Genomic DNA, 22,033 nt, shown 5'->3' with positions numbered 1-22,033 from the left:
TGAGGCTTTGTTGTTGTTGTTGTTGTGTAGTTTTATTAAAATTTTATCGCATCTCAACATGTACACTGGTTACAGCAGTGTGACGCCTCCAATATAGACCATAACAATATAGACAATGACAATGGATTAAGGGTCAAAATGGCTCAAAAGTTGGTAGGTAGGTCCAAATTGAAGTTTTAGTATCATTTCTATTACGTGTTATGCTAATGTGGTATTTTATTTTACTCTTTTTATAAATACTGTAAACAGGTTATAATTGATAATAAGATGAATAATTCAATACTTGGCTACTAAAAAGCTATTATGCATATGGAAATTGAAGCATGTATTATATCAAATAGATTCTTCGTTAATAGAGTCTTCAGTTTTAGCAAATAAATTGAGGATGGTTAATCAATGTAATACTTGGCAGGCTTTAACTAGTATGTCAAAAAGCAATGATGATTTGCTTTTGAGATTAGGACTTATGTCTAGTTCTAAATTTGAACACATTCCTAATTCACATTGGAAGAGATGCGGTGCCCATCATGGATCGCACCATATCCAATAAGGCACGGTTTCTCTTTTCAGATACACCATTGTGTTGTGGTGTGTAAGGAGGTGTCCATTGTGAGCATATTCCACATTCAGTTAGATAATTCAGAAAATCATCTGAAAGATATTCTCCACCTCGATCTGATCGAAGTATCTTAATAGTCTTTCCGGTTTGATTTTCTGCTTCATTCTTAAAGCATTTGAACTTCTCAAAAGCTTCTGACTTGTGCTTCATCAAATAGATATAATCATATCTAGTATGATCATCTATGAAGCTTATGAAGTATCTGAATCCTCCTCTTGCTTGGACTGACATAGGACCATATACATCTAAATGTATCAATCCTAGAGTGTTTGATACACGCCCACCTTTATTGCTAAAGGGTGTCTTTTTTATATTTCATTCTAAACAAGACTCGCATGTTCCCATTGATTCACATTCAATTGAATCTATAAGCCCACCTTGATGTAGCTTAAGCAAGTGATGCTTGTAAAATATATAGCAGTTAACAGAACAAGTGTACCCTATCACAACAAGTAATACTGTGATAAGCACGAGATCGAACACAAGGACTATTCGTTACAAATTGATAGATCTAATTAAGTTGAACTAATTATTTAGAGGGTTGAATAAAATTGGGCTGAGTAATTAACTAAATGAATTGAAATTAAAAGTAAACAATTAACAGGGTAAAGTTTGGTGAAATAATGATAAGTACAATCTAGAATGTGGGATCCCTTGATTAATTTCTATGTGTGATTTAGGGGATTCGGGCTTATATTCTTGCTATCTATTGACGGTAATCACCCTAATAAGCAATATGAATGTGATCAAGACCCATATAACCTATTTACATGCATTCGATTAATAGCTTGGTTAGTCAATATAACCTAGGTCATGCAAAGCATTAGGTTCTTTGGTGATTAATTCTAAAGTTGTAGCCCAGACACAAAGTCGCACTCCTAGTGTCCTAGCGAGGTCAATTTATGCAGGTTTAGACTAGATAATCTCTTGTCGGTCTCATATCTATCTAAAATCCTATCTCCTGTCGGTCTCAAGGCATTAAGCATACATAAACTGATCAATCAATAACAATCATATAAACCCTAAGTCCCTGTGCACACATATTCATATAACCAATCTCACCCCCATCCTAGATTGGATGAGGATTAGTTCATAGACAAACTAATCAGGCAAATAAAGTAAATGTAAATGATAATAAACATCTTTATTAAATGTAAAAGCAAAAGATAAAAAGGGGAAGAGAAATCTAAAACCCGATTATCGAAATTGATTACAAGAAGGAAGATCGGCCTCCACCCGTCAATTGTTCTTCGGAAAAAAGGGAAATACAGAATTGAAATTTCTCCTTACAAAAGAGATATCTATTTATAGTGTTTAGAAGAAAACCCTAATGTAATAAGGGGTAAAATTGGCATTTACCAAGTCTTTAAAGGGTTTTAGGGAGCATCAGTCCGAAATGTAGAGAGTAAGGAGATATCAACCTCCCCACACTTAGATCTTACTTGTCCTCAAGCAAGTCAGAATCCAAAACAGAGAATACAAATAGCACCCATACGAAGAAAAGAGTCATCTGCACTTTATGATTCACAACAGTTCAAGCTACTAAATTTGCAATTGAAAATACAATGGACCTCGGACGAGTCTCCAAAACTGATTAGGCGATTTATCGATCCCCACTTCACGAGAATGAGAGAAAGGAACTAGAATTGATAGCTCACAGGTGGTCACTCTGACACTCAAGTGTTTGGGTGTAAATATTGTATTTATAATCGCTCTACATTTTATCGTACAATATGGTCACATTGGGATTGCATCATCCATCCGGTCAAATTAATGCGTTAAAATTAAACAAGATCATATGTCTTTAATTGGGTTGTAACGTAGGCTAAAGGTTGGGGTAGGAAAACGAGAAATTATATGTATGAAGTTAATGACTCGATTAATCAAGATTACTGAAATAGGGACACATTTTCCGCTGTGTATGTAGATATAGGCCCAAGGTCGTTTTTGCGAATTGATAATTTCTTCGGGAAGCAACTAACAGTTTAAGCAAGTCTTTTCTCCTTTCCTCTACAATTTTTTATTTTTTTTGTTGGTTTTTCTCTCTTTTTTTTTGGAAGAGGGGAAAAAAGTCAGATGAGTAAGGTTGCTTCATCTACTAATACTGCAACCTTTTTAATAATCGCTAGCGAATATTTTGAAAGGTAGATGTGTCTCAAAATTCATCAAAATTAGTTCGAGTCAATTAACTTGGGTGAGAAAAGATATTTAAGAAGGCTAAGGTTTGTAACATGGTTAATCAAAGAAAATGGTAAATAAAGGCTCAAAGGGGCTAATCTAGTGGAAATGTTAAGGGATTTGGGCTTAACAATGAATAAGGCTAAATGTTTGCAAATGTCTACACCTCAGTTGCCTAATCATTTAAAGTTCAATTAAAACACAACATTCGACCAGTATTGGATGCAATTCCTATGAGCACAAAGGCAATAAAAATGTAATCCCACACCTAAAAGATCAAAATTTCCTAATCATGAGTCTAATAATTTTGATCTTTATGGCTCTAAACTCACAAGTCAGGGGTTAGATGTATCAATCCTAGTCTCGGCTAACATTCTGTTTCATGTCAATCTTGGTCAAGAAATACTCTTTGGAGACTCATACGTTGTTCAAAGTTTTTTTGCATACATCAAGTTCATTTAGAGTGTGCAAATTTGTAAGTGCATTTTCATCTGTATCGTTGGGTTAGCTAAATGCATCAAATTCAGCTGTCTAGGATCTTTATTATTTATTTTATTTTATTTATTTTTCTTAAACAAACACTAAAAAAGAAGAAAGAAATAGAGAAAAAAACGTAAAAGAAAACTAAAGAAATAACTAATCTAGAAGCATATCTATTTATTAAAAAGTAAAAAAAAACCTGAAAAGTTTTATTCAAACTTGGGTTCCTTCCAAGAAGCGCTATGTTATAGTCGGTGAGCTCGACATAGAATTCCTTCCTAAGTGTATGCTTCCATTGATGTTAGGAATTCAAATTCCTGAATAAATAATCAGTACATGTGAAACGGATTATCAGTATCAAAGAAATTTAATAAAAATAAAGGACAAAATTTAAATAACTTATGAAAAAATTTAGTTTGCTCCCTTTGTGATTCTCTAGGTAGATCAAAGAGAATGAAAAAAATTTGGACATGGAGCAAACTCGAACTCCTCTATTTTTACATTCTTCTTTAGAAGCTCAATTTCAACTGGTTCCACAATTAATATTGAAACTTTTGGTTTCTCATACTTAGGGATCAGTTCTTCATTGTTACTGGGAAAACATATTACCTTATCAGCCTGACCTACCAATTTGGGTTTTTTAATTGATTCATCCGCGGTTGAATCAACTAGGATCCCTTTTTGTATGCATAAATTTTTAATTGAATCATACAAATCATCAGTTTGATCTTCGTGAGTAGATAGGAAGTTAAGCAAATGCGCAACAGAGTCCTTATTTCCATTGTTCTGAGCAATTTTCTCACAAAAGAAGAATAATTAGTAAATAAAAGCAAAAATTAAAAACAAATATTAACACAAAAACTATACACAAAAATCTAAACAATTATTTCACCTTATTCAATTTATACAAATTATAACCAAAATAGTCCCCGGCAACGACGCCAAAAACTTGATGCTTGTAAAATATATAGCAGTTAACAGGACAAGTGTATCCTATCGCAACAAGTAATACTGTGCTAAGCACGAGATCAAATACAATGACTATTCGTTACAAATTGATAAATCTAATTAAGTTGAACTAATTATTTAGAGGGTTGAATAAAATTGGGTTGAGTAATTAACTAAATGAATTGAAATTATAAAGTAAACAATTAACAGGGTAAAGTTTGGTGAAATAATGATAGGTACAATCTAGAATGTAGGATCCCTTGATTAATTCCTATGTGTGATTTAGGGGATTCAGGCTTATATTCTTGCTATCTATTGACGGTAATCACCTTAATAAGCAATATGAATTTGATCAAGACCCATATAACCTATTTACATGCATTCGATTAATAGCTTGGTTAGGCAATATAACATAGGTCATGCAAAGTATTAGGTTCTTTCGTGATTAAGCCTAAATCTGTAGCCCAGACACAAAGTCGCACTCCTAGTGTCCTAGCGAGGTCAATTTATGTAGGTTCAAACTAGATAATCTCCTGTCGGTCTCAAGGCATTAATTAAGCATACATAAACTGATCAATGAATAACAATCATATAAACCCTAAGTCCCTATGCACACATATTCATACAACCAATCTCATCCCCATCCTAGATTGGATGGGGATTAGTTCATAGACAAAACTAATCAGGCAAATAGAGTAAATCTAAATGATAATAAACATCTTCATTAAATGTAAAAGCAAAAGATAAAAGGGGGAAGAGAAATCTAAAACCCGATTATCGAAATTGATTACAAGAAGGAAGATCGGCCTCCACCCGTCAATTATTCTTTGGAAAAAGGGAAATACAGAATTGAAATGGAGAAGCTAAAAGCTAAAAGAAAACAATTTTGAAATCTAAATCTGATCTAAAAAGTGAATTCTCCTTATAAAAGAGATATCTCCCTATTTATAGTGTTTAGGAGAAAACCCTAATGTAACAAGGGGTAAAATTGGCATTTCCCAAGTCTTTAAAGGGTTTTAGGGAGTATCAGACCGAAACGTAGAGAGAAAGGAGGCGCTTGGCAGTCTTTGTCCACCTCGTCTCGTCGAGACAACTCGTCTTCAGCTACCCAAAAACGGATTTTTCACTCTTTTGATCCTCAGTTTCGTCCAAAAGTGCTCCAATGGTCCTTTAAAGTCTCTGAAATTACTAATCATGCCATGAGAAAGATAAAATAACAAAATTAACCCTATACTATTAAATTAAGATAAAAAATAACCAAAAACTAAACTAGAACGAGCTAAACTAACACTAAAAACACTATAAAATAGGGAGATATCAGCATGCGTCTTTTGTTTATCCTAGGTGACAATGCCACAAGTAAGTTGAATTATCTAGCTTATGTCTTTTGGTATCAATTGTGAAAATAGAAACTTTATCATTCAAAGCATAAATCCCATTTAATGATATTCCTGAAAAATAGAAAATGACATTTGGTCTCTGGTTATGGGACACTAGCAAGTATACTAGGTCAGTCGTAGTTGGGCAAAACCATATGTCATTTCCACAGGGATTGGGTTAGTATCAGGAATAGTTACCTTAATCACTATATCTAATAACTTTGAAGTGGGTATAGTGAACATGCGATAAAGCAAGAAAACAAGAATACATTGAATCAAATATCAGGTTGGAACAGCTGCAGGTCTAGCACTGTGCCAGATGGTAATTTGCTCGCATAACTAATCTGTTAACATAGGCATCCTTAAAGTTCATGGCTTGAGTCTCTCCTTCTTACGTTACTAAGGTCAGATGTCCCTTTTTCCATAAATTCTAAGAATAGTGCTTAACCAAGTGTCCTTGAGCTAAGTTATTCCATCGTTACATTTTAAGAGCATTCATAAATGAAACCTCAACATATGGTTATATTCGTGTCCGTCCAAAACAATATGCATCAAATGGCTGTTTTCATGAATCAGGAGCACGGTCATGTCATCCCTTTTCACTAGCATTTAGACTTGATCATTATCTAAACCATTAAATATACCATTTAATAGCCATTCATTGATAAAGATGCTTCATTAACAAAAAAGGAATACTTACAATCACCATTTATGGCTGGCTAGACCGGCAACAAGTAAACTACTCACTCATTTCCATGAGTGAACAGGATGTTCGTGCCCAAAATAAAACTAAAAACAGAAACTTGAAAGGAAAGCTAAAAGAGTGGCTACCGGTAATAATAATATCCTTCACCTACCACAAAGCAAACTATTTATAGGATGAAGTTTTAACCCTAAACAGTGAGGGCAAAATGGTACTAAAAGCAAAAATACAAAAGAACAATAACATCACAACCATCCATTTCATCTTGGTGCACAAAAGTTGTCTCCCACGTTTCACTCTCCCATTGGCTCCTGCTTGACCCGCGTGTTTATCCGAAACGTGTCTGTCCGACCCGTTTCTGTTGTTGAACATGTGATTTTGCACTTGTCTGCAGTTGTTCAGGAGGAATCCTTTGTGAACTGTTATTTCTTACTGTTTCCTTCCATTCTTGGTGGAAACTTTGATCTTTGTAGGTCTTTTCCATGAATGATCGGCCTCACAATTTTGTTCTCAATTGTGTTGTTGTTATATTTTTATTAAACAATAGTTGTTATAATTTCATCTTTCAGGTCCATTTCTGTCGTTACCCATGTTTTATACCTCTCGCTACCTTATCCATGTTTTCTTTTTTATTTGTCTTTTTTTTCCAAACTGATATCTCCAATTGAAGAAATGCGATAGAAATAGAAGATTCATGGACAAATAAAATCGGAAAACACAAATGTGTCAAAAATTACAAAAAATTCTTATGTTTCTTGAGGTAATTATTCGATTTTTTTTCATATGTTATAGTTATTTTTGTTCTCAATTGTGTTGTTTTTATTTTTATTTTTATTAAACAATAGTTGTTATAGTTTCATATTTCAGAAATGAAATTCCACTCCTGTCGTTACCCAGGTTCCATACCTTTCGATACTTTATCCATGTTTTCTTTTTATTTGTCTTTTATTTTTCAAAATGAATAAACTAAAGATTTTGTATATTTGCATTCTTTTTTAGTATATGTTGTTAGGTGTTATCGTTTCGATTGTTAAGTCCAACTAAAATTTAGATTTTCGGTTTTATATGAACTCAATTGTTAGCTTTAATTGAAGTTAAATTAATTTTTCTAATTCAGAACCTGTTGAAATCCACTCATTTTTTAGTTTGAGTTTATCTAACCGATATGGATTGTATTTTTTTATTTTCATGCATTTTGGTACAAATAGATATAAAGTTTCACACAATAGTTGTTTATTGAAGTTTGAGACATATTGAAGAGGTATTGAAATATTATACTTACAATGAAGTTTATTTTAATTATAAATTATGTTATATCATTATTATTATTATCAAGGTCTTGACAAAGAGATTGTAAGCGTCTAATACATTTGATAAGATGTTTATTCTCGAAAAATTTGGATTATGCCAGATACGAATTCAAAATGAAGGTAAATAAAAATAAATTTTGATGCTCGAAATCCAAAAAATGTACATTAATTATGGGATATTGAGATAATTATTTTTGCAATATTGGTTATATAGTTTTTAACTATTATATTGTGGTTTGTAAAAAATTGTTAGTATTTCAAGAGTTTTTAACAGATGAAAATGAAACATGAGCATAGGACAAGTTGTTGGAAAATATTAATTAAGAAATATTATTATTTGAATCTCTTCAAATTCTCAAATGTTGAGCATAATGATTCTAATTAATAGAATCAATTTCACATATTAATTATAAAACATTTTTTTTTGTACTGAGTGGTTACAATTGCGATTCAATTCTATTTAACTAAAATTAATTTATTGACTTAATACTTCATTAATAAAAAATAAAAAATTTAATTAATGGGCAAAAAATATTCCCACTCTCCTCTTTATATGCTTATATCTTACATTCTCTCTTATTTTCGAAAAAACGAGAGGAAGATAGTTCTCTCATAATTATCTTTTTTTGTCCCTTCATTTTTGTTTTCTATTCTTTTATTTGTTTTTCTTGCTTACGAAATTCAAGAATATATAATTATTAGAAAATATTAATAAAGTCAGATAAGTGATATCTGCGAACGTGACTGATATTCTATATAGTGAGAGAATGAAGAACAAATTGATTGAATGTCTTGATGAGATATTACGATATAAAAAATAGGACAAATCACTACCTTAAGTTGATTCAATTGCATATATTGGGTTATTGTAGCATAATGAATAATTGAATTCGAATACTTGGTGATCATGAAATTCCATCAAGCAAAATGATTATCATCAATATGAATTTGTGACTAATTCTTATGAATTTTATTTTATTTATATGTAACATATAGAATTGATACAGTTTCTTCATGTTCAATATTAGAAAAGTATTTATGATAATAGTTTATAGCATAATATTGATGTTGCTTCCATTTGAACATAAATTGTAATTCTTTTGTATCGTAAATATAATATTTAATTTTAATTGTAGTTTAATTCGATTTTTATTTAACATATATTGTAATTCTTTTATATCATATATATAATATTTAATTTTAATTGTAGTCTAATTCAATTTTTGGTTTTTATTATATTCTAATATATTTCTTAATTAATCTCCTATTTTATTATTATTGTTTCATAGAATTCTAGTTATAAGAAAATATTAAAATATATTAAAATTACTAAAAAGTATAAATCATTGAATTTTGTAAAAATAAATAAATCATTCACTTTAGTTAAATTTTTATAAAAAAAATTAATCAATTATTTTCAAAATTAATTTGATTTGATTTGAATTATTAATAAAAAAATATATATTAATTTCAAACATACCTAATATATAAATTTCTCATCGCATGATATACAATTACTTAAAAGTAAATATATCACTTTATTTATTTATCTAAATTATATAAAAGTTTTGTATCCCATACATCGCACGAGTTTTTTTACTAGTAAATAATTAAATACTAAGGTGCTGTTTGATAAAACTGAAAATTAAGTACTGAAAAAATAAGTACTGAATTTTAAGTGCTGAATATTATAAGTGCTGAAAATATTGAATGATTTAATTTATATAAAAATATTAGTTGATAATGTTTAACTTAAAATGTTAAGTTAAATATTTTGACTTATCAAAATAAGTAATTTTTAACTTAATTAGCTAATTTAAGTGGTGAAGAAATAACCGTTATCAAACGCACTTAAATTAAATAAGTGCTTAACATTTTAATTTAAGCAATTAAGTGGTTTATCAAATATCACAAAGAAATACAGAAATATAATAGGAGTAAAACATAATAAAATTTGGTCCAGCGTATAAATGTGAAGTTAACTTGAGAAAAAAAAACCCTAGAAGGAAAAGGGCGAGGGTAATCTGGGTTTCAGTTCGGACGCAGCCGCCTCTGCTCGTAGCAGCCAAGATGAAGGTTTTTAATCTTTCAAAGTTTCGTAGTTCGATTTGGAAACACTTCAGTTTCATGATTTTAAATCTCATTGTCTTTGCAGTTCAATATTGCCAACCCCACTACGGGATGCCAAAAGAAGCTCGAAATCGACGATGACCAGAAGCTGTAAGCTCTCATTTCTCTTTTTTATGGTTATGCCGTAGACTTTTTTGGCTTCTTGCTTCATGTATTCTTTTTCTACTAGATATAAGGATTTCTGGTGATACATATGCCTGACCGAGCTTTTGTTTGGAATTCATCGTAATCTTTTGAATCTTTAGCAATCTTTATAATATGAGGAGGGCTTAAATTTTGTAAACAGGGAAATTAAAGTTGGTAAGTGGATGTGCGTTTGTTTGAATGAGAGGAGACGCAAATGTCCGCTTAATTTGTAGGAAATCTGGTCTAAGTGGTTAAAGGTACAAACAACTATTTGCCACTAGAGTATCTGAATGAGGAACGAGATTACATGTTGATGACGAAATGAGAGTCAAATGAATTAGGAATTTTGTTTTGTATTTTTTAAATTTGTGGATGATAAAAATTAACCATTGACATGGTCAGTGTGATTATGATTTATGATGGAAGGATGCTTAAGACTGGACCGGGTGAATCTTTTAGATACATATTTCATTATTATAATTTAGCACTGTTCTGATGTTTTATCTCCTTCCATGCTTTAGGCGGGCTTTTTTTGACAAGAGAATCTCACAGGAGGTCATTGGAGATGCACTTGGGGAGGTAAACACACTGCATTTTGACATATATTGTTCAATGTTCAATGTATTTTATGTTTATTTACTGCCTGTCCTTGATTTTGTTCCCTAGGAATTCAGGGGTTATGTTTTCAAAATCATGGGAGGTTGTGACAAGCAGGGATTCCCCATGAAGCAGGGAGTGTTGACTCCTGGACGTGTCCGTCTCTTGCTTCACAGAGGTTGCTGGATGCATCTGTGTTGTGATTTTACTCCCTCTCTCTCTCTCTCTAAATCTAGTTAATAATAATGGGGTATGCTTGATTGTTGGGTAGGAACTCCATGCTTTCGTGGATATGGAAGGCGCAATGGAGAGCGTAGGAGAAAGTCGGTGCGTGGGTGCATTGTGAGCCAAGACCTCTCTGTTTTGAACTTGGTGATAGTAAAGAAGGGAGAGAATGATCTGCCTGGACTGACTGACACTGAGAAACCAAGAATGAGAGGACCTAAGAGGGCATCCAAGATCCGCAAGCTCTTTAATCTCTCAAAGGAGGATGATGTTAGGAAGTATGTGAACACATACCGCAGATCATTCACAACAAAAGCTGGTAATCTTCTTAAATTTCTTTGAATAGTACAATTAACTGTGAGTACCTTTTCTTAGGCTATAACATAGGGTGTAATTCGAACTTTTTGGTGCAGGGAAAAAGGTCAGCAAAGCCCCTAAAATTCAGAGGTTGGTTACACCACTAACATTGCAGAGGAAGCGAGCAAGAATTTCCGATAAAAAGAAAAGAATTGCAAAGGCGAAGGCTGATGCTGCTGAGTACCAGAAGCTCCTAGCATCACGATTGAAGGAGCAGAGGGAAAGACGAAGTGAGAGCTTAGCCAAGAAAAGATCTAGGTTGTCAGCAGCTTCTAAGCCATCAGTTGCAGCTTAAGTCCATCTTTGGCTCAAGTTCTACTGAATTTTGGTAGCAAACATGAATATCACCATGTTTTTTCTTTCAATTGAAATTTCATTTGCCTTGACTTCTTAGTTGATTGGATTATTCGTATCATTATGACTTTATATAATTTTATGGGAATATATTTTACTTTTGCCATTTTGGTGAATGATCACTGCTTTGATGGTTGCATTTGGGTGCCTATAAGTCTGTGGGTTTGTTTTTGACAAAGTGGCTATTACTTTGTTTGTTTTCACCAATCGATGATACAATGGTGAAAAAAACAAATAAAGTAATGCTTACTTCGTCAAAAACAAAATAAGCATAGCCTCTGCCTAAGCATGTGATTATATAGTTGCGTTTCATAGTAATATCCCAATGGTGCAAGAATACATGAGAGATGGAAACAAAACTTCTTTCCCATTTCTACTTCTCTATATTCCTTTGTTATTGATAGTTTCTTGCTTGGCTCTTTTTTCTGTTGTCTTGTGTAGTTTTATCGAAATTTTATCGCATCTCAGCATGTACAGTGGTTACAGCAGTGTGACGCCTCCAATATAGACCATACAATATAGACAATGACAATGGATTAAGGGTCAAAATGGCTCAAAAGTTTGTAGGTAGGTCCAAATTGAAGTTTTAGTATCATTTCTGTTGGATTGTCCAAATTAGTATTACGTGTTATGCTAATGTGGCATTTTATTTTACTCTTTTTATAAATACCGAAAACAGGTTATAATTGATAATAAGATGAATAATTCAAGACTTGGCTACTAAAAAGCTATTATGCATATGCAAATTGAATCATGTATTATATCAAATAGATTCTTCTTTGTTAATAGAGTCTTCTGTTATAGCAAATAAATTGGGGATGGTTAATCAATGTAATACTTGGCAGGCTTTAACTAGTATGTCAAAAAACAATGATGATTCGCTTTTGGGATTAGGACATATATCTAGTTCTAAATTTGAATACATTCTTAATTTACATTGTAGAGGAAAATTGTCTATATGTGAAGTTCGTTATCAGTCAAAACAGTGTAGAAAAACTTCTACAATGAGTAGGATACAAAATTTAGCTGCATTTAATTTGTTACATGTTGATGTTGCAGTTACTTGGAGTTTGATATTTAAAACCAAAACTAAAAGTCAAGTATTTAAATGCAGTTCAAGCAAATTAAGACTTATAATGGTACTGAGTTTGTGTTTGCAGACTCGGAGTGTTTACATTCCATAACGGAATGGAATTAGTAGAACAAATTGGTCAAATTTTTGTTGTTCAAGCAGGCATCGTGGAGGCAATGCTTCATGCTGCCTGCTAAAACTCATTAATTTGCATCCTATCTGGGATTTTAAATTGGAAAACTCATGAGATGTTGTACCATAAAGTTCAAAACAGGCCTTAAAGTTTTTGTCTATATAGTTTATGCCATCAACTTGAATCCATGCAAAGAGAAACTTGATTCCTGTGTTATTAGAGATACGATTTTTTATCTTCAAACTCAAATAATCTTTGTTACTAGAGATATGGTTTTACCATGAGAGTGTTTTCCCTTTTCTAGGTTTATATACATCACAAACTTATCAAATTAAACACCTCAGTTTTACTTTTACTTCTATCTCACATCAATGATTTTATTGATACATTTTCAAATATTGTCCATACAGACCAACTTCTCTTGATCTAATACTTTCCATTCTGAAGATCTTATTTTTATAGTCTTGAATTAAATCCAGCCCAACCTAATTCTATAGCTACCTCATTTTCTTCATTTCTGGATTCTATACTAGATAATCCTCCTCTAAGATATACAACTAGGGTATGAAAACATTCAGCTTGGTTAAATGATTTTGTCACTAATTAAAAAAATTCAATCAGTGAAATGCAATTATTCCAGTAAAACAAAATGTTTTTGTCCTTTCTAAGAAATGGTATAATCCATATTCGACCAAGCAAAACATTTATTAAAAGACAACAGAATGTCACCACCGAGTTTGAGCTAGTTCATGGTAAGTAATAGTCTTAATAATTTAGAAAATAAAACATTCCAGAAGTCATCAAGAATAACATTATTATTATGATCTCACGTCAGGCGAGGTGTCTACCAAAAAAATAAATAAGAAAAGCAGTGGTGGTAGCAATTAGACCAAATGTTATCACCAGCACCACAACACCTTGTAAGGACAATCAGTACCACCTTCGTTGATAGTAGAGTAAAGGTGAGGGAGTTAAAAGGAGAACACATCCATAAATAGGTGGGCAGTCAAATATTCTCTTGTAGGAAAAAGATGAGGGCGGTGGTATATCATACTACTACTTTTTTTCCCTTTAACCACACAACACTATATCTTTAAGTGTGACAAGGACATCACTTTAAGTTCTTCGTTCCCTATCAATTATTGCATATTTCCTACTCAATGCTTTATTATAACTCTACAGCTTGCACGCCTTGCCTTCTCAATGAAATTTAGGCTTCTTCACTGCAACCGATAGACCAACAAAATGCAACTCTTCATGTCTGATATCGCAGACTTGGAAAATAATAAAATAAATAAATAGAGAATATGGGTTTGCCTTGGTCACACACAAAAACACTAACTTCATGCAAACCATTCAGGACACACAAGTAATAGCTGCTAGCATTTCCAATGCCTAACTACTAACATTTTCAACTCTAGACAAACAATGTTTATCATTAGTTTCTTTCTCTAACTTCTCTCCACCATGTTATGTTTGTTCCACGGATGGGATGGGATGCTTCATTTAACAAGGCTTAATATTTGGAAAAAGTCTTACTGCTGAATGACCCAAATCTACTCCTACCCCTACCCCTAATCATTAACCACCTGATTTGTGGACTCATGTGGTCACCACTCAGCAAATGACATAACCTAGATAAAATTACAATTTCAATAATCAAGACAGGAACAGGTTACACAAGTGCTTTAAAGATGTCCAACATGCTACACAAGAAAATTAAACAAAGGCCAAAGTAGCAACGGCTAAATATACTTGGTGGGTCTAAAACTTCTAGACTTCTAATTCAGATGCGAATGCAAGTGACTCAAATACCATAATCAACTATATGAATAAATGATTATTAGATAGAAGCTGTCAAAGTGAATTGGAAGATTCTTGCAACACCAAAGTGTACTTGGAGGATCCACACTCTCTATTGATATGTTCTTAACTTCAAAGGAGATCGAGTGTCCATAATATACAATCCTGGAAACGTTTTCTACTCTAAATAAAAATTTCGGAACCAATCAAATCAATCGTGCAATTCAACAGAACTTTCAACAAACTCTAAAAATAATTACAGCTTCAATAAACTTCACTGTGGAATTCTTTCACAAACAATCAACTCAGATTGATGATGATCTAAACTTGTATGCTAAAAATAGGCATTCACCTTAAGTTCAAGACCTCAATCAAGCCTCTCACAGACAAAAGGAATTATGCACAATGCAGAGTAATTCAAGGGAATGGCAACAAATTTAGAAAGCAGCCTAAATTGAAGTATTTAGATTAGCAATATAAACATTTTTCAACTAACAATTACCCAACAGAGCAATAGCATCCCAAAGAAAGCATGACTAAGTAGATACATGTAAATAGAAAAAAAAAAACTATAGAGACATTGTAACTTGTAAAATCAACTAGAAAAAAATGTAACAGTACAACTACAGTTTCAGCAAATTGTAACCATCTGCCCGAAAAGAAAAATCCAATGAAAAGCATACAAAAATGGGAAGAAAAAAAAACAAATATAGGGCTTTCCAGTTTCTTATGTGTTTTGATATGCATTTACAAAAGCAAACAACGTCCTAAATAGCCAATGCTGGACACTTGTTCAATCCATTCACTGCTAATCCAAAATATGTACAGAAGATATGCATTAATGGCCTAAAGCTCCTAATCCTAAATTCGCTGTGTATAACGGAATAAAGTAACTTGAGAAGAATACTAATCTCAAAGACTTCTCCATCTCGGGCTTGGCATTTGCAATGTCGGCGATACAGGAAACGCTGAAGGCGATAGCAAGAGACCTGGGGAAAAAAAGGGGTGTGGTGAACGCGGCGAGTTTAGGCACCCAAACGGCAGAGGAGACGGTGGGTGTGACGTCATCATGGCAGAGACCTGCTGGGGAGTTGAAAATCCCGAATGGGCGGTGGGGATGGAGTTGTGAAGATAACGCATATAAGCAGAAACCGGAGATTCCGCAGCCGCATGGACTGGTGGAAAGGGCGGTAAGGGTGATAGAGGAGGCGGTGGTGGGTGAGGGGGGCGGTTGGTAACGTGCGCCAAGGGAGGAGGTCGGATACGTTGCAGGCGAGAGCTGGGAGGCTTAGGCGGGTGAATAGGCGGAGGAGTAGAGAAGGTTTGATGAGCAGGAGAGCCGGTGAGCTTCTGGACAACATCCCTAAAATCATTTTTGTTAATATTATAGACCGGTGGCTGTGATTGATGAAGATTATTATTGAAAAGATGAGAATTGTTGGAGGTTGGGATGATTGGTTTAGAGATCTTATGGGATAATTTATTGAGGTTTTTAAGGTAGTTATTTCCACTCGTAATGGTAGAATCAACAGAAGAAGATGATTGACAGCTTTTATCCATTACTCAACTCTTTATTAGATCTAACTATACACACAGTAGTAGTGTATGTCTGAAAGGCTTTTCTTCTTCTTCTTTGTGGCAAAGAAGAGAAGAGATCAAGGAAGGGAGTAGAAGAAGGCTGCGTCAGCTTTTTTTTCTTTTCAAACAATTCTGGTCAAAATAACCTAATAAATGGAATGCTTCAGACTGTCTTCGCTCACTTTACAATTGGATGGTTATCATTATCCGATTCTCATTTTTTTTTTCTCTTTTTTATTTAAATTTTGATTTACAACCAAAAGTTTTTCAAACTAAAATATACGACCTCCCATTAAAATATACAACCGGTTTTTATGACCGGTCAACGCCGATCAATTATGTCAGATCACCAATTTAACTCCTAAGAAATTATGGTGGGATCCACAAATTAATACTTATTTTTATTTCATTTTAATATTTTTTTACAATTCATCTATTCTCTATTTTACCCTCATTCTTCTTCCTTACACATTTCTCTCTTTTCCATTATTTTCCTTTCTCTCTCTTCAACTCATGCTCCTTTCTCTCTCTTCAACATTTCTCAATCTTTGATTCAAACTCGTTGAGGATAAATTGGTTCATCTTTCAATCTTCTGTTGTTCCATCCCTAGCCTATTTCACGATTTGGTGGGTTTAGTTATGCTTAAATAAAGAATCTCAAATTTTTTTCTTTATCGCACATCTTTCCTATTCCTGCAAATTTGAATAATTAATTGCTAGATTTATCACTTTGCATCTCAACCTCCATTTACTTAAATTATGCCTTGAACGCCGATAAGCCACCATTAGTGGAGGAAATATCAATTCCTTGTGTTCCAGAAGTTTCCAAATCAACATTCACAGGCCCATACTCTACATAAACAACCAGCTTCAATTTCCTACTCCACAAAAGCAATTCCTCAATTTCCTACTCCAATTAGCAATTCCTCCACATTCTCACCATTCATAGGTCCATACTCCATAGAAGCAATTCCTCAATTTCTTAATTTTGATCCAAAAACACCCTAACACGAACACCGCACAATCCACCGATCGTATAAAAAAATGATGCAGACCCGTAAATACCATCCATTTCTCCATTTCCAGACAAAAGCCATTTACCCGAACCTAAACCCTAAAGATGTGATGAAGAGGGTAAAATGGCAATTTCATATTAGATGGAAGAAATATTAGTTTTGGAAGCATGAAGAAATCTGAGTTCATATGGCTTGAAGAGAGAGAAAGAAGAAAAATTATAAAGAGAGAAATGTGTAAAGAAGAAGAAGAGGGTAAAAAATATAATATATTAATTGCAAAAAATATTTAAATGGAATAAAAGTGATTATTAATTTGTGGGTTCCACTATTAAGTTTTTAGTTTTTAGGAGTTAAAATGATGATGTGGTATAGTTGACATGCGTTGGCCGGTCACAAAAACCGGCTGTACACTTTAGTGGGAGGTCACCTAAAGGTTGTACACTTTAGTGTGAAATTTTTTTTGGTTGTACACCAAAGTGTAAAAATAGATAAAAGTTATACACCACGTATGTAATTTACCCTTATTTTATGCTATTTTCCCTTTAATGTAGGGGTTTTAACTTCATATTTATTCAACCATATATAGTAATCTCTTCATTTTGTGTTCATTCCTTTTACATCTTCATCCTAAACAAAATCCTGGATTACTTCTTATTTCATATGACTTTGATGGTTGTAATTTTTATTCATTTATGTATAAAGCTTTAATCACCAAGAATAAGATTGATTTTGTGGAAAGTACTATTAATCGTCCTCTTGCGGGTGGGGACACTAAGATTACTTAGAAGAGATGCAATCAAATGGTCCTTTCTTGAATAAGTTATTCTTTCACAAGTCATGTTTAAAAGAATCTCAAAGATAGATTTACTCAAGGAGATGTTCTTCGAATTGGAGAAATACAAAATGAAGTTTCTAATTTTCAACAAGGAGATCTTTCTATGATCGCATATTTCACAAAACTTCATATGATATGAGAAAAATTAGCAAGTTCCGGGCTTTTGTCTAAATGTAAGTGTAATTTGCTTTGCCATAATGATGAAAATTTTAAAGCAATAATGCAGATTAAGAATTTTCAAGATTAAGATTATAGCATTAAGTTTTTGAAGCCACTCATCTGTTGCCAAGACCCTATCCAGTTTTTCCAATCTAATTTGGCATACCACACCCTCGATCCTAAGTGAATTTGCCTCCCTGAAAAGAAATAGCATGTAAATTGCAATCCGCAATAGAAGCCACAAAATTATTTATAAGGTACTGTGGGAAACAAGGTCCTCCTTTTTTTCATTTTGTGCCAAGATGCAGTTAAAGTCTTCGATGAATATAGTTGGGAGAATTGAAGTAGCAGTAATGTTCCTTAAAAGATCCCAAGAGAGCTTATGTTGATTCCTGCCAGCATATCCGTAAAATGGAACCAGTCTCCAATCCCCTTTTAGTGAGTCAAGCACTTGAACCTCAATATGTCGATCTGAGTATCCAGTTATAAAGAAGTTTGAGTTGTCTTTCCACATCACAACCATACCACCACTGTCTCCTCGACTATCAACTGCAAAGCAACTATCAATATTAATTTTACCTTTAACGAAATCCACTCGTTTCTCATCACACATAGTTTCAATCAAACATACTACAGTTGGGGAATAGGTCCTGACAATCTCCATGAGACTTCGAACTGCCCGGGGATTCCCAAACCTCGATAATTCCAGCTAAGACAACTCAATGGTCTCAGCGGACCTCATCGCCAAGTCTCACCGTGTCAAAAAAAGATGATGAATCTAAATCCTTATTTTCAAAAGAAATGGAGCCATCTATATGGTCTTGTGGGGATTGAGTAGGCAGACGCAAACTGATAAGAGTCAGAAATGTTACTACAAGAGATGCCGTAGAACTTAGTTTAAGTGTCTCCCTGTGTCTTTTCTTCTCTTCTTGGAGCTCCAATAATGCATTTTCATCCTGCACCATTTCAATATCTGAATCAAGCATTTGACCGGATTGAGGTGTAATCTGCTCTCTAGCCTGCGCCATGCTACCAAAACTCTACAGCCCTATCATTTTTCCATTATGTAAAACCGGAGATCTCCCTATAGGAACTCCATATCCCATATTTGTGCGGTGTGACAGAATAGTAGCTACTTGCTTCAGCTGAGGAGGTAAGGTGCTGTTATTGATGAATCCAGATTTCTCAAAACCCTCAATGTCACCCGATTCTCTTAGCCATTTCGCTCCAATTTGCTCCCCTCCTCTATGTATCGGGGCTTTGAGCTGATCAGCCCATTCCTTCCTCAACTCAATAGCTGACCGCTGAAATAAAAGCTCACAAAATTTGTCTGAGTGTCCTAAAACTTGACACAGATAATAGAAGTTGCTCAATTTCTCATATTTAAATAGAATATAGGCATCATCATGCCCTAGTTTCTTTATTTTTTATACCTTTTAAGAGGTTTGCTTATGTCGATTAGAGCCTGGATCCTCATGAACAGTCGTCGATAATTAGAGTTGTTTGTGGCATCATATTCCATAAACTGTCTAATAAAGTTTCCGATTTGTTTTCCAACTGTAATTCATAAAATTCAATCCAAAAGGCCGTGAAATCCAAACATACATCCTTTGGGGCGCAACCGACTTTCCAATCATTTAGGACAAGAATGTTATTATTGAAAGACCAGGGACCCCTTGATAAAACCCGATCACGATCCACCATATGGAAAAATTCAAAAGAAAATAGATTGGCACCAAGTTCAAAAATCGCCACTCCCCATCCTAGACACCACAGACTCACCAGTTGGTTTTTCATTGCCAGATAATTAATCAGTCTGTTTGTTAAAAAGTGACATATCATACACAGATTGCTACCAGCCGGATTCCGTTCTCCACAAGTCGCTCCAACATCCAAAGCATCCTCTTTGCCCTCCTCCAACAATAGATTTTCGATTCTTGCCTCCATTATTCGACATGTTCAATATAGTTAGGGAAAAGTCCGGATTGGAAACAAAATAATAGCAAACATAAGATTAGAGAAAAATAAGAAATCAGGCCACCGAATCACAAGCGACAGAAAGATAGATCACAAACAGCATGCACTAGTCGAAAGAAGACGACCATATACACACAAGAGTGGGCACCATGATGAGGAGACGATGAACACTCCTACAGAAATAGGAGACGATGAACACTCCCAAGGAAAAAGGAGCCTCAAGCTACAAGATTGTTAAATTACCGTGTTCAACATTCTTAAATGTTCTAATTGAAGATTAACGTAGAACTTAATAATGTATTGATAAACATATGAATTTATATAAGAGTGAGCCAAATCCTAACCGTAGAGTGTATACTTACAAATATAACCCTAATATATATAAACATATCACGCTCCCTCAAGTTGAGCAGGGGTATTACAAATTCTCAACTTGGAACATAATAAACAAAATCTATATTTAGACAACAGTTTACTGAGCACATCAGCAACTTGATCAATAGTCGGAATGTATTGAACTTGTAATAACCACTTGGACACACGGTCTCGAATAAAGAAAAAGTCAACCTCTATATGTTTAATGCGGTGATGAAAAATCAGATTCACCATAAGTTAAGTAGCTGAAATATTATCACACAACAAGTGAGGAGGTCGAAGCATAAGAAATCCAAATTCTTGGAGGATGATACGAAGCCAACCAATTTCAGATGCGCCAGTAGCAAGAGCTCTGTATTCAGCTTCAATGGAGGAACGTGCAGTAGATTGTTGTTTTTTGATGTCCAGGAGGCAAGAGACCCCAATTACAAAGCATAACTAGTGGTGGATTTGTGATTATTAAGACTTCTAGCCCAATCCGCATTAGTGAAACCATGAAGAAATAACTGTGACTTGCTGATGCGTATAAAATGTATACGTGCTTTCAGAGCCAGTACACTCTATCGTACCAAGTAATATAGTATACTTTCGTATAAAGATCGATCCCACAAGGATTCTATATAAGCATTAGTTGTTTATATGTTTCTGAAGTCTAAACGATTGAATTGAAATGGTTGGTTGTGAATAACAACGGAAACTTTTGTTGTTAAAACTATAGAGTAAAACACTAGGGAATCGGGTTCACTGCCTAAACTTGAGTCGAATGAAATCTATTGAGATAAAACACCGAAGAAAAACTAGTGATTTTAAAGATGGTGATTTCTATAAGAAACTCGGTGCTAAGAACTTAGACCACCTTGTTCTTATTCTTCACTCCTATTTACTTAACCAGGCCAATAGTTACTTAAATACGATAAAAAAAAGCTTTAATTTCAATGAGAAATCCTAGCATTGAAGTGCTAGAAACCACATCGATTTGCTATTGAGTCTAAGAATGCAGTTTTCCATCAACCTCTTGATACTATGGTGAGTAAAAAACGATTAACTGAAATGTGGATTAAGCTTACTTTCTTAGTTCTTTAATACAAGTTCTTTTCAGGTGTTTACCTATTAGACTTCTAGCTTGACTCAAAACATTAGAAAGATTCCCCTCATCCCTGGTCGGGAAGAATTAGTGCATAGTCATTGGGGAAATAACACTTGAAATGAAATGAAATAAAGTGAAATTCATTGAAAGTAGAAGATGGGAAAATGAAAGATGAACAAACTTTTACTTAACTATGAAATCAACTTACAAACCCAAAGGGAAATAACCTTGAAACTAGAAATTATGCTTAAAAACTACAGAAATTGACTAAAACAAAAGTAATTGACAAATGCCCAAAGCTTGGCTACAATGAAAAATGGAAATTGTGTCCTCTACCCTCAAACATCTTATCTATTTATAGGCTAATTGTTGCTCCAATCTAGATGATAATCTGAATTTGATCATTAAAAGCCTCCAAAAACACCAATTTATGCATTTAATGTCCTTGAGAAGTCCATTGAGGAAGGGCATAGGCGAGCATTGAGAAGAGTAGATGTCTACTTGCATGTTGCTGGAGATTACAGTTCTCGCCGGGACCTAGGGAGGTCTCACCGAGATCTATACATGTAGGCCTAAATCTGTCCCATTTGTT

General features: G+C 33.8%; 2 protein-coding genes across 2 annotated transcripts; one reads left to right on the top strand and one right to left on the bottom strand.

The window, feature by feature from the left end:
• Positions 1 to 9,570: 9,570 nt before the first annotated feature.
• LOC136200679 (small ribosomal subunit protein eS6-like) lies at positions 9,571 to 11,512 on the top strand. The gene is made up of 6 exons (XM_065991101.1): positions 9,571 to 9,693; positions 9,773 to 9,837; positions 10,395 to 10,452; positions 10,540 to 10,648; positions 10,742 to 11,014; positions 11,109 to 11,512. Exons 1-6 carry the CDS (start codon positions 9,688 to 9,690, stop codon positions 11,345 to 11,347), a joined length of 750 nt encoding a protein of 249 aa, XP_065847173.1. The 5' UTR covers positions 9,571 to 9,687; the 3' UTR covers positions 11,348 to 11,512.
• A 3,478-nt stretch (positions 11,513 to 14,990) lies between these two features.
• Positions 14,991 to 16,140, bottom strand: LOC136235815 (VQ motif-containing protein 9). Its single transcript, XM_066025855.1, has one exon. It carries the CDS (start codon positions 15,972 to 15,974, stop codon positions 15,327 to 15,329), a length of 648 nt encoding a protein of 215 aa, XP_065881927.1. The 5' UTR covers positions 15,975 to 16,140; the 3' UTR covers positions 14,991 to 15,326.
• Between the last annotated feature and the right edge of the window lie 5,893 nt (positions 16,141 to 22,033).

The sequence above is a fragment of the Euphorbia lathyris genome, chromosome 7 (assembly GCF_963576675.1).
Source record: "Euphorbia lathyris chromosome 7, ddEupLath1.1, whole genome shotgun sequence".
Classification (NCBI taxonomy): Eukaryota; Viridiplantae; Streptophyta; class Magnoliopsida; order Malpighiales; family Euphorbiaceae; genus Euphorbia; species Euphorbia lathyris.
Note: the sequence above shows the minus strand (reverse complement) of the source record. Positions and strands in the feature narration are given on the sequence as shown.

What these genes read in the sequence shown, in the direction of transcription:
- LOC136200679 (XM_065991101.1), top strand. An exon ending in ATCGACGATGACCAGAAGCT is followed by an intron (nt 9,838 to 10,394) that starts GTAAGCTCTCAT and finishes TCCATGCTTTAG; the next exon opens with GCGGGCTTTTTTTGACAAGA. An exon ending in TTGGAGATGCACTTGGGGAG is followed by an intron (nt 10,453 to 10,539) that starts GTAAACACACTG and finishes TTTGTTCCCTAG; the next exon opens with GAATTCAGGGGTTATGTTTT.
- LOC136235815 (XM_066025855.1), bottom strand. Translation starts at nt 15,974, where the DNA reads ATGGATAAAAGCTGTCAATCATCTTCTTCTGTTGATTCTACCATTACG.